Source organism: Scyliorhinus canicula, chromosome 13 (genome assembly GCF_902713615.1).
Source record: "Scyliorhinus canicula chromosome 13, sScyCan1.1, whole genome shotgun sequence".
In the NCBI taxonomy this organism is placed as follows: domain Eukaryota; kingdom Metazoa; phylum Chordata; class Chondrichthyes; order Carcharhiniformes; family Scyliorhinidae; genus Scyliorhinus; species Scyliorhinus canicula.
The window spans coordinates 45,358,586-45,374,431 of record NC_052158.1 but is presented as its reverse complement, the minus strand read 5'-3'; the positions used below and the strand labels follow the sequence as shown (position 1 = coordinate 45,374,431).

General features: G+C 45.8%; 1 protein-coding gene across 3 annotated transcripts; it reads right to left on the bottom strand.

The window, feature by feature from the left end:
* Positions 1 to 3,664: 3,664 nt before the first annotated feature.
* Positions 3,665 to 12,062, bottom strand: LOC119976679 (zinc finger protein 239-like). Of its 3 annotated transcripts, none has more exons than XM_038817367.1 (4): positions 12,043 to 12,059; positions 11,109 to 11,274; positions 6,390 to 6,777; positions 3,665 to 6,341 (listed from the first exon to the last, which is right to left on the bottom strand). In XM_038817367.1, the coding sequence occupies exon 4, from the start codon at positions 6,274 to 6,276 to the stop codon at positions 5,176 to 5,178; it is 1,101 nt and encodes a 366-aa protein (XP_038673295.1). In that variant the 5' UTR covers positions 6,277 to 6,341; positions 6,390 to 6,777; positions 11,109 to 11,274; positions 12,043 to 12,059; the 3' UTR covers positions 3,665 to 5,175. The 3 variants fall into 3 exon arrangements, with proteins under 3 accessions (XP_038673295.1, XP_038673296.1, XP_038673297.1); XM_038817368.1 differs by lacking the exon at positions 12,043 to 12,059 and adding an exon at positions 11,375 to 11,727; XM_038817369.1 differs by lacking the exon at positions 11,109 to 11,274 and having other exon boundaries at positions 12,043 to 12,062.
* Positions 12,063 to 15,846: the final 3,784 nt, after the last annotated feature.

The following is a 15,846-nucleotide window of genomic DNA, read 5'->3' as shown; positions in this document are numbered from 1 at the left end:
AAACCGGAGCTCCCGGAGGAAACCCACGCAGACACGGGGAGAACGTGCAGACTCCACACAGACAGTGACCCAAGCCGGGAATCGAACCTAGGACCCTGGACCTGTGAAGCATTTGTGCTATCCACAATGCTACCGTGCTGCCCAGTGAAAAGTATTGTTTCTTGCATGCTGTACAAATAATGCATACCGTACGTAAGGAAGGAAGGAGAGACTGCAGAATATAATGTTACAGTTATAGCAAGGTGTAGAGAAAAGATCAACTTAATACGAGGTAGGTCCAGTCAAAAGTCTGATGGCAGTAGGGAAGAAGCTCTTCTTGAGTTGGTTGGTACGTGATCTCAAACTTTAGTATCTTTTTCCTGACGGAAGGAGGTGGAAGAGAGTATGTCTGGGGTGCGTGGGGTCCTTAATCATGCTGGCTGAGTGAGCGGGAATTATAGTGTCAATGGATGGGAGGGTGGTTTGCGTAATGGACTGGGCTACATTCACAACCTTTTGTAGTTTCCTGCAGTCTTGGGTAGAGCAGGCTCCATACCAAGCTGTGATACAACCAGAAAGAATGCTTTCTATGGTGCATCTGTAGAAGTTGGTGAGGGTCGTTGCTGACATGCCAAATTTCCTCAGTTTTCTGAGAAAGTAGTCGTTGGTGGGCTTTCTTAACTATAGTGTCGGCGTGGGGGGACCAAGGCAGGCTGTTGGTGATCTGTACACCTAAAAACTTGAATCTCTCGACGCTTTCTACTTTGTTCCCATTGATGTAGACAGAGGCATATTCTCCACTACTCTTCCTGAAGTCGATGATAATCTCCTTCGTTTTGTTGACATTGAGGGAGAGATTATTGTCGTCGCACCAGTTCACCAGATTCTCTATCTCATTCCTATACCCTGTCTCGTCATTGTTTGAAATCCAACCCATTACGGTGGTGTCATCAGCAAATTTGAAAATCGAGTTGGAGGGGAATTTGGCCACACAGTCATAGGTGTATAAGTATATTAGGGGGCTGAGGACACAGCCTTGTGGGGCACCAGTGTTGAGGATGATCGTGGAGGAGGTGGTGTTGCCTATCTTTACTGATTGAAATGAAAATGAAATGAAAATCGCTTATTGTCACGAGTAGGCTTCAATGAAGTTACTGTGAAAAGCCCCTAGTCGCCACATTCCGGCGCCTGTTCGGGGAGGCTGATACGGGAATTGAACCGTGCTGCTGGCCTGCCTTGGTCTGCTTTAAAAGCCAGCGATTTAGCCCAGTGTGCTAAATCGGCCCCTGTGGTCTGTGGGTTAGAAAGTTCAGGATCCTGTCGCAGAGGGAGGAGTCGAGGCCAAGGCTACGGAGTTTTGAGATGAGTTTCGTCAGAATGATGGTGTTGAAGGCTGAGCTGCAGTCGATAAATAGGAGTCTGACATAGGTGCCTTTGTTATCCAGGTGTTCTAGGGTAGCATGCAGGGCCATGGAGATGGCGTCTGCTGTGGACCTGCTGCAACGGTAGGCGAACTGTAGTGGATCAAGGCAATCTGGGAGGCTGGAGTTGATTTGTGCCATGACTAACCTTTCAAAGCACTTCATGATGATGGATGTCAGAGCCACTGGACGATAGTCATTAAGGCACGCCGCTTGGCTTTTCTTTGGTACAGGGCTGATGGTCGTCTTCTTGAAGCAGATAGGGACCTCAGATTGTTGTAAAGAGAGGTTGAAGATGTCAGCGAATACCCCCGCCAGCTGATCCATGCAAGACCTGAGTGCTCGTCTGGGTACCCCAACCGGGCCAGTGGCTTTCCATGGGTTGTCCTTTGAGAAGGCTGCTCTGACATCTGCAGTGGTGATCTCAGATACAAGTTCATCCGCGGCTTCTGGGGTGGAGGGCTCGCTCTCGCTGATCTCTTGCTCAAAGCGGGCATAGAATGCGTTGAGCTCATCAGGGAGGGGTGCGTTGGAGTCGACAATTTTACATGCCTTCATCTTGGAAGCCAGACACAAACACAACACTGGCACCTGCAGCTCAAACCAGTTACCATGTTGAATCAAATTCAACTTTCCGGCTGCCAGTTTACAGGGGGAAAGCTTTCTGTACACAGCCTTGGGACTTAACCCCATAGAAACTAAATCTAATACAACTGAAATATTATAATTTGTCAGCCTTGGCTTAGTTAGCACTCTCATCTCTGAGTCAGAAGGTTGTGAGTTCTGTTCAATCCTTCAGTTCCCTTTTCCTCCCTAAAATTCCATTAATATTTCACTGTTGCAATTTTTGTCCATAGATGATTAATGCCTTTAAGACCAAGCAACTTACATTTAATTTCAAAACAAGAAACTCCAGCAGGTGTGTTTGGTGTGACATCAGTGACAATCCGGACTCACTGGCATGGCTGGTGGCCAATGAGCGGTTCCTGAAAGCCACAGGACAGGAAGTGAGTGGTTCTGAACAAAGAACACCAAAGAACAAAGAAAAGTACAGCACAGGAACGGCCCTTTGGCCCAATCCAGTGCCGACCATGCTGCCCGACTAAACTAAAATCTTCTACACTTCCTGTATCCGTATCCCTCTATTCCCATCCTATTCATGTATTTGTCAAGATGCCCCTTAAATGTCACTATCGTCCCTGCTTCCACCACCTCCTCCGGCAGCGAGTTCCAGGCACCCACTACCCTCTGAGTAAAATCTTGCCTCGTACATCTCCTCTAAACCTTGCCCCTCGCTCCTTAAACCTATGCCCCCTAGTAATTGACCCCTCTACCCTGGGGAAAAGCCTCTGACTATCCACTCTTGTCTATGCCCCTCATAATTTTGTAGACTAATGCTGTCTCTGGAATGTTCCTCAGTGAGACCAGGTCTTTTACTTGTTTTTTGGCTTAAAAACCTGGAAGGAGGTGGTCTAAACCTCGCTCTCACTCTCAACGAATGGATTCTTTCTAAAGATCCAAGGTGAAAAGTCTCTCTCTCTGCATAGTCAGACTGAATGGTAAGGAAATCAATCCCAGCCACCAGCTACAGGCAGTGTGCAGATGTTTAAAACCCTTTAAAAATCTCATCTGGGGAACTCTGGTCTTATCTCAGTCAGGCTGTTCGTCATTCTTTTGGAGTAGGACACAATTAGAAGTTAAAGAACCCGGAGGCTGTTCCTTTCCATGTTGACAAACGTTAAAGTGCCACTCCAGAGGAAAACCTATTGTCCGGGAGTACTGGGTGAATGCAGAAGACAATCAAATGCTTCACCGGTGGTTTTGATTCCTGGGAGGATAGCCTGCTGCAATGACTTCAAGATTCTTTGATGATTGGATTGCCTGCAGGTGCTCGCATTCCGGGGCATCTCTGACTGTGTCTATATAAACATTTCTGGAACAAGCCTTTCCATTCACCTGAAGAAGGAGCCGTGCTCCGAAAGCTCGTGTTTGAAACAAACCTGTTGGACTTTAACCTGGTGTTGTAAGACTTCTTACTGTGCTCACCCCAGTCCAACGCCGGCATCTCCACTTCAAGATTTAAAGCAAGGACACTCATTGCACCCTTGGGGAAATGTTCTGCTTGCTGTGAACTGAAAATTCTAAACCCATTGATGGAGAAAGTATACCAGTGACAGTGACCAATATATTGTGTACAGGATTCTTACTGTAGGCTCCTCAGTGTTGCAGTGAAACCTATGCTGACAAATCATAGGTAGATCCGGTCAATTAAAAATTGAATTTATTGTAAGTTATCATTACAGAGGATTGATAAAACAGCAGACAAACAACACAATATTCAGCTTTCACCAAAATTGATTGAACCAAAGTAACAAAGCATTTGAAAATGACTCTTTCCCAGAACATGATAAGAATCTTGGACGAGTGTACGGTGAACATATCACACCGTTATTACATTGAGGTATGATGAGGGAACTCAGGTCTGTCGAGACTCACCCGCACTCCCTCACCATACTCAGGATCATAGTCCTCCCAGACGGGAGGTACTGACCTGGAGTACAGACTGGACAGTGATTGTCCCCTAGTGCTCTATTCAAATGGCCATTCAGCAGGTGTAGACCCAGACAGTGAATGTTGAGAGACAATGGAGACTGTCACAGCCGAGACACATCCTGCCCTCCCGCTGACTTCCCTGTTGGACTCGTTGATGAGGAACAGGATTCCCGGCTGATTCTCTCCTTCCATACACCAGAGATGCTGAGGCTAATTGAAGTCCCTCCATTACTACCCCAGGAATGGCTCCTCCCCTGGGTGCTTATGCTGGTAGATCGGAACCACTGAGTATCTGATTGTCTTCTTGTCAGTGAGAGCCAGTGAGTGACTTGTACCTGACGCTGCACTGAAAGGATGCTGAGTTTATACAGCAGCTTCTATCCATTTTGGCATTGTTAGCGGAAGAAATTGTCATGTGTCAGGATTGATATAATAAAGATGTCTCATAATACCACAGGTCAAGGGCATACCAGCAGGCAAGTGGTTAAACATATACCAAGGAAAACCAGCAAGCAAGGGATTAAAGTCACCCACATTGAAAATGATTTAATCATCTCACAGAGCATTTGAATATGAAAAGGGAAACACAGGTGGCCCCAGTAAGTCCAAGGGATCCATTGTCCAACACATTCACACCTGTTCTAGAAGTTAAATATGTTCAGCACAAACCCATGAGATTGTAAGGAAAGATTGTATTCTTTAATCGTTTTCCCATTACGGGCACCAGAAAATATGCATACTGATCACCTTGTATTGTTACAACCGAATTGATGACATCAAATGCCTAATTGTAAATCTGAAAGAACTTTAAATATATATGCGTGTAATTCTGACTCGGATCAGAGCTGACTTTTGTGAGCTAAAGCTAGCAGAACTTGCCTGTCCTGTGTGCACACAGCTATTCTGAAATCAACGCAACTTTTACAACTCCACGGGGTCGAGAATAGACTCCGAGCTTTACTTCCCTCCAACAGGCATCTTCTTGAAATGATTGGTGTGATGGTAGGAGAGGTTGGAAACAGGCACGACTGAGACAGACACTGATTTGGAAGGACAGCTCCCCTGTGTGAGCACTGGAGGGTAAACAACACAGATAACTTTCAGTATAAGGAAGTAGATGAGCCGGCTGCAAGTCCTTGTGGAGATGTCGGTGTTTGGCAAGAGAGGCGGAGGTGAAACAATCCTGACACAGGTTACACTGGAGGGTTCACTTTACAGGTAACTAATGCTCTGCTGTGTGACACCATTGGTGTTTGTGCAGATGTGATGACTGTGAGAATGATTTGTCACACACTGCGCAAACAAATGGTTTCTCCCCTGTATGAACGCGTTGATGTTTACGGAGATTTGCAACCTGAGAGAATGATTTGTCACACACCTCACATTTGAAAGGTTTCTCCCCTGTGTGAACCCTCTGGTGCGTCAGAAGTTTGGCTGACTCGATAAAAGACATCTCACAAATCTCGCACCTGAAGGGTTTCTCCCCGGTGTGAATTCTCTGGTGTATCAAAAGCTTTGTCGATGTAATAAAAGCTTTATTACAACAATCGCATTTAAACCGTTTCTCCCCTGTGTGAACCCTCTGGTGTGTTAGAAGTTGGGCTGATTTGGTGAAAGACATCACGCAAACTTCACACCTAAAGGGTTTCTCCCTGGTGTGAATCCTCTGGTGAATCAGAAGCTTTGTAGATGTGATGAAAGCCTTCTCGCAAACCTCACATTTGAAGGGTTTCTCTCCTGTGTGAATTCTCCGATGGACCAGGAGACTCGATGACTGTGTGAAGGCTTTGTCACAAATCTCACATGTGAATGGTTTCTCCCCTGTGTGAGTGCGTTGGTGTACACGGAATGCCGTTAACTCAGTGAACGATCTGTTGCACACTATGCACATGAATGGTTTCTCTCCAGTGTGAATGTTTTGATGTACACGGAGGTGCACTGCCTGCAAGAAGGATTTGTTGCACACCTCACATGTGAACGGTTTCTCTCCTGTGTGAATGCGTTGGTGTACACGGAATCCTGATGACTCAGTGAAAGATTTTTTGCACACCTCACATGTGAACGGTTTCTTCCCTGTGTGAGTGCGTTGGTGTTTGAGGAGGTACTGTGACCGGGAGAATGATTTGTCACAAATTTTGCACATGAATTGATTCTCCCCAGCAGGAAGGTGTTGGTGCTTATGGAGAATCGATGATTGAGAGAACGATTTGACCTCACATGTAAATGTTTTTTCTCCCATGTGAATACATTTGTGTCTTTGGACATTTGATGACTGTGTAAATGATTTGTTGCACATTTTGCACAGCGATGATTGCTCTTCCATATGGCTGCCCTTGTGCTACAGATAATACAACAGATGTCCTTTGTTTGTTAGGAGATCTTATGAGCCTCTGGAATGTCTGGAATGTCCTTTGTTTGTTAGGAGATCTTATGAGCCTCTGGAACCCTCCTCACACCTGTAGGAATGAGTCAGTGTTTAATAAAGCTTATGAATGATTGAAGCTCTCACCACACTTGGAGCCCACTCACACCTTCCCAGCCTCACCCTGACCAATCACCCACAGCCAAACCTTCGGAAAGGTTGGTTCTGATGGAAGGTTCCACACCACTGACCAGTTTCAGATCTGATGATATGTCAAAGCTCCCCTGACCCAACCGATTTCCAGCTGATGGTTTCACTGCCCAACCTTCTCTGTGCTGAGGAATACTGTGAAGGGACTGGATGTCTTCCCACAGTTGTGCTGTTGTTCCTTGGGTGATGGTCAGGATCGCTCTGTGTTGTCTATCCTCTCTATATTCTTTGGTGTAGTACGGCACAATCCGTCTGTAAAACAGGAAAAGGAAACATGATTTCCTCCAACCCCATCTCCTCCTTTGCTGAAGGGACTGGCACCTCAGTTAGAGACTGTTCCATAGTGAGTGTCAGTCTGCTATTTTCCTCTCTGTGGATCAGATACAAGTCCTTTCTTTTTCCTCATTTGACTGTCATACACCCTCTGTATCCAGCAGGGACAGTGGATAGTGACCAGGAGCAGACAACGTGGCTATTTTCTTTCCACCCTCCATCTTCCCAGGCACGGTGAGGGCAATGGAAAAGACAGTTGGGCGGAGTGTAAAACGGGTTATCAAGTCAAGAACAAAGAACAGTACAGCACAGGTACCGACCCTTTGGCCCTCCAAGCCCGCGCCGATCACGTGTCCTATCTAGACCACCCGTCTGTATTCCTCTATATCCCGTCTGTTCATGTGTCTATCTAGATAAGTCTTAAAGGTGGCTAACGTATCTGCCTCAACCACCTCACTTGGCAGTGCATTCCAGGCCACCACCACCCTCTGTGTAAAATACTTCCCCCGCACATCTCCACTGAACCATCCGCCCTCACCTTGAACTTGTGCCCCCTTGTAATTTTCAATTCCACTCCGGGAAAAAGCCTCCAACTGGTCACCATATCTATACCCCTCATAATTTTATAAACCTCTATCAGGCCGCCCCTCAGCCTCCGTCTTTCTAGGGAGAACAATCCCAGTTCATTCAATCTCTCCTCATAGCTTATACCTCCATACCAGACAACATCCTGGTAAACCTTTTCTGTTCTCTCTCCAAAGCCTCCACGTCCTTCTGGTAGTGCAGTGACCAGAATTCCAAATGTGGCCTAACCAACGTTCTATATAACTGTGAAGGTGATTTGTGAACTTTTATACTCGATCCCCATTCGATCATGGCAAGCATGCCAGAGGAGTTCTTTACCACCATTTCCACCCCTGCTGCCACTTTTAAGGATCTGTTGACCTGCAGGCCCAGATCTCTCTGTGTTTATGCTCCTGATGGTTCTGCCATTTATTTTATAGCTCCCACCTGAATTGGATCTACCAAAATGCATCATCTCGCATTTGTCCGGGTTAAATTCCATCTGCCATTTCTGCACCCAATTTTCCAGCCTATCTATATCCTGCTGTATTCTCCGACAATCTTCATCACTATCCACAATTCCAGCAATCTTGGTGTCATCCACAAACTTGCTAATCAGACCAGCTACGTTTCTTCTAAGTCATTAATATATATTACAAACAGCAGAGGTCCCAGTACTGATCCCTGTGGAACACCACTAGTTACAGACCTCCATTCGGAAAAACATCCCTCCACTGTTACCCTCTGTCTTGTATGGCCAAGCCAGTTCCTAATACATCCAGCTGGTTCACTCCTGACCCCGTGTGATTTAATCTTTTGCACCAGCCTGTCATGAGGGACCTAAAATGGTTTACTAAAGTCCACGTGGACAACATCCACAGCCCTTCCCTCATCAATCATTTTTGTCACCTCCTCAAAAAATTCAATTAAATTAGTGAGACATGACCTCCCTCCATCCTGTGTCGCTAATAAGACCATTCACTTCCAAATGAGCATAAATCCCATCTCTGAGAATCTTTTCCAACAATTTCACTATCACGGACGTCAAGCTCATTGGCTTATAATTACCCGGATTCCTTGTCACCCTTCTTAAATAACAGTACAACATTGGCCATCCTCCAATCCTCTGGGACATCACCTGTGGCCAATGAGGAAACAAAGATTTCTGATCGAGGCCCAGCGATTTAATCTCTTGTCTCCCTCCATAATCTGGGATAGACGCCACCTGGCCCTGGGGATTTCTCTACCGTAATGCTTTTTAACACACCTAACACTTCCTCCCTCGTAATAATGGCTTGTTCTAAAGTGTTTATACATCCGTCTGAGACACCGCCAATCAACGTGTCCCTCTCCTTTGTGAATAGCGATGCAAAGTACTCATTAAGGATCTCACCCACTTCCTTTGGTTCTCCGCATAACTTTCCTCCTTTGTCCTTGAGTGGACCAACTCTTTCTCTCGCTACCCTCTTGTTTCCAATATACAGGTAAAATGCCTTAGAATTCTCCTCAATCCTCTCTGTCAAGGACATTTCGTGACCCCTTTTTCCCTTCCAACACCCTGTTTGAACTCTTTTCTAATTTCCCTGTATTCTTCAAGTGTTTCATCTGCTTTTAGTTCCTAGCCCTCATGAATGCATCCTTTCTCTTTTTGGCTTGACTCACAATTTCCCTGGTCAGCCATGAATCCTGTCTTTCCTTTTCATTGGCACATGCCTGTCCTGCAGTCCCATCAACTGCTCTGAAAAAGACTTCCACATGCCTAATATTTACCCTCAAGCAGCCTCTCCTAAACAACAGCCTCCAAATCCTGTCTAATCTGATTGCAGATAGCCTTTCCTCAATTTAGCACCTTAACCCTAGGACAACACTCGTCCTTTCCATGAGTATCCAAAAGCTTAAGGAATTGTGGTCACTGTTCGCCACATGTTACCACACTGAAACTTTGATGACCTGGCCGGGCTTTTTCCCTCCTACTAGGTATGGTATAGCCCCCTCTCTAGTCGAACTATCCACATATTGTTCCAAAAAACCGTCCTGGATACACTAAAATTCCTCACCATCACCGAAGGGATTTCCAGTCAATATGAGGAAAATGAAAGTTTCCCACTACAACAACCCTATTATTTGTACATCTATCCAGAATCTGCTTATATATCTGTTCTTCAACTTCCCGTGGACTGTTGGGAGGCCTGTAGTACACCCCCATCATAGTGACTGCCCTCTTCCTGTTTCTGAGTTCTACCCACAGTGTCTCGTTACTTGATTCTTCCAAGTTATCCTCCTTCTGTACAACTGTAATATGTTCTCTAACCAGTATTGCAACTCCCCTAACTCTTTTACCTTCCCCTCTGTCTCACCTAAAATATCTATATCAGAGTATTTAGCTGCCAGTCCTGTCCCTTTTTTAAACCATGTCGCCGTTACCACAACCACATCTAAGATCCGTGCATGAATCAAGGCTCTAAGTTCATCTGTCTTCTCTGTTATACTCCTTCGAAGCATTGAAGAAGATGCACTCCGGACCCACTGAGTTCGACCTCCCCAGCCTGCCCTTCCTCTTAGCCAGCCTGGCCCTTGTGCCATGCTCATCCCGTCTCTACAATTGCTGGCTTACTGTTCTGATTCCCATCCCCCTACCACATTAGTTTAAATCCACCCGAACGATACTAGCAAACCTCCCAGCCAGGATTTTGGTGCCCCTCCAGTTCAGGTGCCCCTCCAGTTCAGATGTAACCCGTCCTTCTTGTACACGCCCACCTTACCTGGATGACATCCCAATTATCAGAGTTATAACTGAAGCCCTCCTCCTGCACCAGTTCTTTAGCCACGGGTTCAGCTGCACTATCTCCCTGTTCTTAGCCTCGCTAGCACGCGGCACGGGGAGTAATCCTGAGATTAGTACCCTAGAGGTCCTGATTTTTAATCTTCTACCTAACTCCCTAAATTTCCATTGCAGGGCCAAGCTGCTCTTTTTCCTATGTCAGTCATGCCAATGTGGACAATGACCTATGTCAGATTTCCCTCCAGTTTTAGGATGCTTTGTACCTGCTCAGAGACATCCAAGACCCTGGCACCAGGGAGGCAAACTGGAGTCCCTTTCACGGCCACAGAAGCGCCCATCTGTGCCCCTGACTATTGAATCCCCGACCACTATTGCTTTGCTACGCTTGTGCAACAGCGCTAGCCGTGGTGCCTTTGCTCTGGCCACTGCTGCTGCTGTGCCCTGATGGAACTTTCCTCCTCACCAGTATCCAAAACTTGTTAGATAAGGGGACAACCATAGGGGACCGCTGCACTGTCTGCCTACCCCATCTGGCGGTCAACCATTTATCTTCCTGTACCTTAGGTGTGGCCACATCTCTCTAGTTATTATCTGTAACAATTTCAGCTAATTGTGTGCTCCTCAGTGCTTTCAGCTGCTGCATTAACCAATCCATGTGTTCGGTGAGCTTCGGAAACAATACACTTCCCACAGTTGTAGCCGTCAGGGACACTTGAAGTGTCCATGATGCCCCACATCGTGCAGGAGTAGCACACAACCCCGCCAATTGACAACTCTCTCCCTCTGTTGGTTGATAGGTTAAAAACTAAATACTAGTTAGGTCCTAAATAAAAATTCATTGTTGTTGCTTTCACGAATATGCCCCCAAAAAGCAATGTGCCTCCTGGTTAGTGCAGGTTGGTTTAAAATATTAAAGCTAGCTTGCTACCCTCTAGTACGTGTGAGCAGAAAACAAAACTCATACCGTACAAAATGTAGCTCAGAATCTGCTTCGGTGAGCCTTCCCAGACTGCACTTCGGATTTCTCCCGCTCAGCTCCACTCCCGATGTGAAGGGCATCCCTGGCTTACCTGCTACACACTAATCAGCTCTCTCTCTTGTAGTCACCAACTGCCGGGCAAGGACACTCACTGGAAATTTGAGAGTGACAAATCAAGGGATAAAAAGCACCACCTCCCCACCCAGCCTCTAATTCCCACCTAGCTTCAAATACCCATTTGCCAAACTCACTCTTCGCTGTGTCTCACTCTGGATGTTTCATTCACTGTGATCTCGAGTCCTTATGGTGAAGACCAGTTTTACCCTTAAGAGTAAAAACACTCAAGGAAAATGTTAATTCAATTGATATTTTGAAATTTCTCCCCTTGCTTTCCAAAATTATACGAAGAAAACGCACTGGGCAGGAAGTGCTGGAGGCTACGGAAACATTGCTTCAGTGCAGCGAATTGAAGGGTTCTGGTTTATCCTGGGAAATTAGATACACAGCACTCACTCAGACTGCACATCCCAAATTCAGCTCTCAGACACAGCATTGGGCTACACTATCAAATCCAGGCTCAGGCTTCTGGGAATGACAGAGGCCTTCAGGCCTCTTTAAAGAGAACATCTGCCCCTCCCAGATAATTACACCTCACCTTCTCATATTCAGCAATGACCCATCAACAAAACTCAGCCTGTAAATCAGAAGGGAAATGCTTCCAATAAACACTCTCAATATCCAACACACAGCCAATCAAACAGCTCAGCACAAACCACCAAGTAAACAGGTCTCTGAGCTGGATCTCACACAGCATAAGGGGCATTTCCACAGCTAATTGCCCACAGGATAGTCAGACTGCCTGAACATTAGTGTGGATATTGTGCAATGTAATGATTGTAAATTCTGCTCCTTCACTCACCATCTCCTGACTTGGTTTTGAGTCCCTACAGGAAGTGAAGCAGCTGTGGTAGAGGAAGAGGAGAGAATGGGCAGAGTGGGTGGGCTCTCTGATTGACGTCTCTCACAGACAATCCAAATATTTCTGCAGTAACAGGAGTTTCCTGAGGTTTGGGAAACTGACCGGGGAAACGGAGGAGACTTTGAGCAGCAGATCAGATGGGGATTTAAACTTGTCATTGTCCCATCTAAATTAAACCTCACTTATTGCAGCTGTTCTCTCAGTTCCCCTGGTAAACATTTGACACAGATTTATTTCTTTTAAAATTTAAAACACCCAATTCTTTTCCTTCCCTATTAAGGAGCAATTTAGCGTGGCCAACCCATCTATCCTGCACATGTTTGGGTTGTGGGGTGAGACCCACGCAGACACTGGAAGAATGTGCAAACTGCACACAGACAGTGACCCGGAGCCAGGATCGAACCCAGGTCCTCAGTGCCGTGAGACAGCAGCGCTAACTACTGCACCACCGTGCCGTCCATAACAGAAATGGGTTTAGCACAGTGGGCTAGACAGCTGGTTTGTGATGCAGAACAAGGCCAGCAGCACGGGTTCAATTCCCGTACCAGCTTACCCAAACAAACACTGGAATGTGGCGACAAGGGGCTTTTCACAGTAACTTCATACTCGTGACTATAAAAGATTATTGTTATTATTTCTAGTCTGGGAATAGCATTCTTCATCTTCGGAGCCTTTCAAACTGACATGAGTGTGGGATGTGTAGCCTCAGATATTTTTGACAGCAGATCAGAAGAGGAAGACCCACAGCATCCATGGCAGCGTTGACCTGCAGTGGTGGGACCAGCACAGGTACATGGGAGGGGAAGACAAAAAGTTGACAGATAGCGAGAAAATTGATTGGAAGCTGGGGCAATGTCTCTGGGAGTTGGGAAATAACCCTTGGATTCAGGGAGACGCTGGGACTGATTCCTCAGTATGTGGTACATGAAATGGTGACATGACCCATGGAAGATAGGTATGGACCTTGTACCTAATCAGCTGACCATCAGGTCACTCACCCTCCCCAAATACGGGTGTGATGTCTGAGTTCCTGACAATGAAAGCATTGAGGGATGACCCAGTGTGAGTGACGTTCACATGGAGTATTCTCAGACAGCCATTACACATGACATAAAGGAGGGGAATTGATTTCAGTTCAGGGAGCTCTGTGAGTCTCCTCGGATGACTTTCAAAGTCATGTGAGTTTTATCAATCACTCCCAGCACCTTGGGAAGCAGCTATTCCGTAAAACACCAGTAACCTCTGCTGCTGCTCTCTGAATGTTGTATTCAATTTGATTAAGTCATTTTCTCTGCGGAGTAATTTACTTTCCTCCCTCCATCTCCTCCTTCTCCTCCCTCACCTCTATCCATCTCTCCACTTTTGTTCTCAATCTCATTCCTCCCCATCTCTCTTTTATCTTCTTTATTCGTCTTCCTCTTTCACTCTCTCCTATATAATTATCAAGAGGGATAGAGAAAGTTCACCATTTTAAACTTTATCATCAATAAAAAAACAATGCAGAACCTCTACACAATATTATTGAGGTAATAATGTCATGATAACTATATTCAACTAATTTGACCTATTTCTCTTGTTTCTGTGACACAACTGAAATAAACTTTATCTGCGTGCCTATAGTTTGCTGAAATAATTGCTGGCCACAGCATGTAGACTGGAGTCAAGATTATGACTGATCGGGTGGAGTGGATGTACCTTTTTGAAGTATTGCGGAAGTTTGGCTTCATTTTGTGGGTTAGGCTCGTGTCGAAGTCCCCCACTGCGAGCGTTCATCGCAATGCATCAATTTCAATGTACTTACGGTTGTATAGGGGTACAAGGCAGGGATGTCCACTTTAGATGTTACTGTTTGCTTTGGCGATTGAGCCGCTGGTCATTGTACTTAGGTCGGCGATTTGTATGCGTATAATTTACTGCTGGATATCACAGATCCTCTCTCTAATGTGGGGACGATATTGGACGTGCTTGAAAGGTTTGGTTCCTTCTCAGGATATAGAATGAACGTGGGCAATAGTGAGGTTTTTCCAGTGAATCCTCCGGGGAAGGGAGCTGATCTGAAGGTTATACCGCTTTGACTGGCCAGGCCTAAATTTAGGTAGCTTGAAATATGTGTGGCTCATGATTGGGTCTCGTGACATAAGTTGAACCTGGCCAGTCTGCTGGAGGGGGTGAAGGTGGACCTGAAGAGGTGGGATGCCAGTGTCCAGTGGTAACAGCTTCTCTGAGAATATGGAACCAATTCAGACAGCACTTTAAATTAGAGTGTTTGTCACTATTGACGTGGATCTGGAGGAACCATAGGTTTGTACCGACTAGGATCAATTCATTATACAAGATCTGGAAGGAGAGGACTGAGAGATTTGGGGATTTGTTTATGGAGGGTAGGTTTGCTGGGCTAGAGGAGTTGGTGAAGAAGTTTGAACTCTCGGGAGGGAATGTGTTTAGGTATTTGAAAGTACTGAACTTTATGCGAAAGGAACTGTCCCATGACCTGCTTAACCCCTGGGGTCATGGGACATTGATGAAACCCCAGGTTATGACAGGAACTCTCTTCATTTCCTCGGTTGCCGGTGCCTTTTCCTATGGATAAGGTGCTGTCTTTTGATGCAATAGGGGAACGGTGGATATCAGATATACCAGAGCAGAGCTGGTGATGGAGAAAGCTACGCTGGAGGAAGTAAAAGCGAAATGGGAGGAAGAGTTGAGTTTGTCTTTGATGGGGAGTAAGGCTCTCCATTGAATCAATTTTATATCCTAGTGTGCAAGACTGAGTTTGATTCAGTTTATAGTGGTACACAGGCCGTACATGACCAGGGCACGTATCAGTGGGTTCTTTCCAGGTGGAGAGACATGAATGTTGCTCAAGGTGACTGGCGAACTACTCACATATGTTTTAATCTTGCACTTAGGTTAGTTAAGTTCTGGGCTGCCTGCTTCGAAACAATGTTAGAGATTTTGGGGAGTGGAGCTGTGCCCAACGGCGATCTTTAGAGTGTCTGACTTGCCGGGGCTGCAGGAGGAGAAGAAGGCTGATGCTTTCGTCTTTGTCTCTCCAACAGCGCGGAGGCGGGTCTTGCTCAGATGGAGGGCAGCCGAAATGGCTGGGGGATTTGTCAGAATTCCTGCATTTGGAAAAGATAAAGTACTCCATCGTGGGGATCGGAGGAGGGGTTTTACTCTCAGTGGCTGCCGTTCATCATCTTTAATGAGTTATCGTCGGCATTTGCTTGTGTGTGTGTGTGGGTGGGGGGAGGGGGTGGGGTGGGTTGGTTAGGAGGATGGGAAAAAGGGCTGTGGGTGGGGAAAGATAGTTCTAGGTAAATACAGAAAGGTGGGGCTGGGTTGGGGGGACAGTTTTATAAAAATTGTATGAATCAATTTTTGTATGTTATAAATTGAAAAATTTCCAAATGAAAATATACATGATTTCAAATTAAAATGGCTGACTGTTGGTGCCCAAACACCTAAAACCCGGACTGTGTTATGGGCCAGGGTTTAGAGAACCCCAAAGTGCATCATGGAGTTTACCTGACCCACAACTTATAATAGATTGTGGTATGGGAGCACACGGCTCACTCTACAGGCATGGTACAGCAGAAAATGGATCAGTGGGTTTTTAAAACAATGTTTATTCTATGAACTCAAGTTAACCTTTTTAAAACAAACAGTGAATATCTTAGCAACCATTAAATCAAATACACCCCCCAAAGAATACAACACTAAATAACCTGTGTGCCGTCCTTT

What these genes read in the sequence shown, in the direction of transcription:
- LOC119976679 (XM_038817369.1), bottom strand. Translation starts at nt 6,276, where the DNA reads ATGGAAGAGCAATCATCGCTGTGCAAAATGTGCAACAAATCATTTACA.